We start from the raw sequence: 2,344 nt of genomic DNA, 5'->3' as shown, positions 1-2,344 counted from the left end.
GGTACAACTAACAAATAAGGAATATTATTAGATTTTCAACCTATCAGATATTGGATACACTGGAATACACGGTTTCTGATAGGTTGTTCTTATAGATTGTCTGATAGGTAATTCTTATTCCTTATTCCTAATTCCTAATTCCTTATTCCTTCTATTGTGACCGTACCAATATATCGTAAATTACGAATAATAAAAATTATAAAGATATCGTTGATTAAATAAAATCGCGATTAAGCATTTTGCAACAATAATGGACAAAAATAAAACTAATAGCGAATTCGATTGGACGCACTCACTGCGCACTGATGCACATTAAAACTGTCGCACATATATAAAATAAATATATATTTATAAATAAACATGGAAATCGATTAAATTGTAAAATACTCAATATATTTTATTGTTAGGTAAAATATTTTATAATTTGAAATATTTGCATTTTATTTTTATGCTCAAATTAAATCAGTGTACAACTTTAATATGCATCAGTGTTTTCAATCGGATTCGTCATAATGCTTATTATACGAAGAAGGAGAAAATACTTTTGACGCAGTTTATTTCTGAAAAAAAAAACTTGAAAATAATTATCGATGCGACAGATCTAAATTAAAAGCTATCGAAAGTAAAAAGACTAGCGTGACAAAATAAATTTGGAGGTTTGCTTATGAAAACTGTACTTCCTCAAGGAAACTCGTAACCTTCCTTGAGAAAAGGAAGCTAATAAGGCTTCTTATTCGGTCAAGAAAAGTTTATGAAACGTGAAATGAGGAACAAGGAAGGATATAATACAGGACTATAAATACAGGTATAAGAATTGACCAATCATAATCGAACGGGAGGGGAATAACCGATTATGATTGATTAATTTTTATAGATTATGGTATAATAAATTGACAGATTACGGCCACTATGGCCAGTATAAATAATCTTCACCTGCCATAAAAGAGAATTGATTCTTTAAAAAAAAAAAAAAAAGAAGCGATTCCTTAAGAATCAAAATTCTCAAAAATCGATTATATTCCCTGCCAAAACACCGATCCTCAAGACTCGGGAAAGATAAACGCGGATTCAACAGTTGAATGGGTGCTCGCGGCTATTGGTGCATTCTTCTAGACCATCCAATCAGATCCTTAGATCTAGAAGAATACACCAATAGCAGTGAGAACTCACTGAATGCGCTCAATTTCGCATCACTGAACGCGTGGTAAATAATGGCGGAACCGTGCATTGGTATTACGCGTAGACGATAATGGTTATTTGTATCTTAGCACGTAAACGTACGAGGTATCGGTCTTATTTGAAAAGATGCATCAGTTAAGACGCGTTTCCGCCACGTCGTAAATGTGAGGCGACGCCCGCGGCGCGAGAATTTCCCCTTGAAGAGAAAGAGAGAGAGAGAGAGAGAGAGAGAGAGAGAGAGAGGAGGGGACTCGCGGTTGTGTCGTAATTCGGAGTGACATCTCTGTATCGCGACGATCCCCGACGTTTCCTGACGTTTACGATACCTATTTTGCTTCCCATTCGTAAAACGGACAGGATGAAACGCGGTTTCGTCCGGCGACATGAACGGTTTAGGAGATATTTTTGATAACGCTCCCGTTTCCCCTTGTAATGTAAGAAGATCTTGACGTACGTGGTGCTTCGCCCACCGTACGTGCGTGTTAATTTGTGCCTAGAAGGAGTACTCGAGAGATTTTGTTATTCATCATGGTGCACGGCAACATACCGAACGCATACAAGTATAACTTTTGGGCGGAAAGACCCGGGGACGCGCACGAGCCCGCTGTGGTGGAACTCACGTGCCTGATGCCAAACGGTGTTGTCATACCGTTTGAAATCAATCGCAATATTACCTTAGATCAGATCAAGGAGGTGAGTATCTTGTGTATATAACATATCTAATGGTGAATTCAGTCATTCGCATTGCATTGGATAACTATACATTAAAAGCTGCTTTGTACAAAGTATCTAAGTGCAGTGATATAATATAATCAACTTTTACAATTAAATAATGTGTGTATATTCTGTTAAATAAAGTGACAATATCTCCAAACGGCAAGTTGCCCACAGATTGCTATCAATTTATTTGAAATGGCTTTGCTTAAGTTGCCTTCAATATTAAAAAAAAAAAAAGCAGCTTTAGATTTGCTTATTGAATTGCCGATTCTTATTTTATTAATTGTTTAAAGTGTTTATATGCTCTTATATTTAATTATGCTAATTTCATGTATAGCAGATTTTGGTATACTAATTATTAATTAAATGTAATGCAAAGGATTGAATTTGCTACAAGTCTGTTGTTTATTGCTGCAGTGGACTGTATTAACTTCTGTACTTTTGCCAA

The 2,344-nt window shown here is 35.7% G+C and overlaps 1 protein-coding gene across 1 annotated transcript in view; it reads left to right on the top strand.

Annotated features, from left to right (window-relative positions):
* The first annotated feature begins 1,210 nt into the window (after window positions 1-1,210).
* The window catches only part of LOC108750446 (phosphatidylinositol 4,5-bisphosphate 3-kinase catalytic subunit delta isoform), a 6,936-nt gene continuing 5,802 nt past the window's right edge, over window positions 1,211-2,344 (top strand). Inside the window, exon 1 of the mRNA XM_018489885.1 lies at window positions 1,211-1,872. Coding sequence (XP_018345387.1) covers window positions 1,708-1,872 — 165 coding nt within the window. The 5' untranslated portion in view covers window positions 1,211-1,707. The remainder of the gene's footprint in view (window positions 1,873-2,344) is intronic.

Source organism: Trachymyrmex septentrionalis, unplaced genomic scaffold (assembly GCF_001594115.1).
Source record: "Trachymyrmex septentrionalis isolate Tsep2-gDNA-1 unplaced genomic scaffold, Tsep1.0 scaffold11, whole genome shotgun sequence".
NCBI classification, from domain to species: domain Eukaryota; kingdom Metazoa; phylum Arthropoda; class Insecta; order Hymenoptera; family Formicidae; genus Trachymyrmex; species Trachymyrmex septentrionalis.
This window is presented reverse-complemented; position numbering and strand designations above follow the sequence as displayed.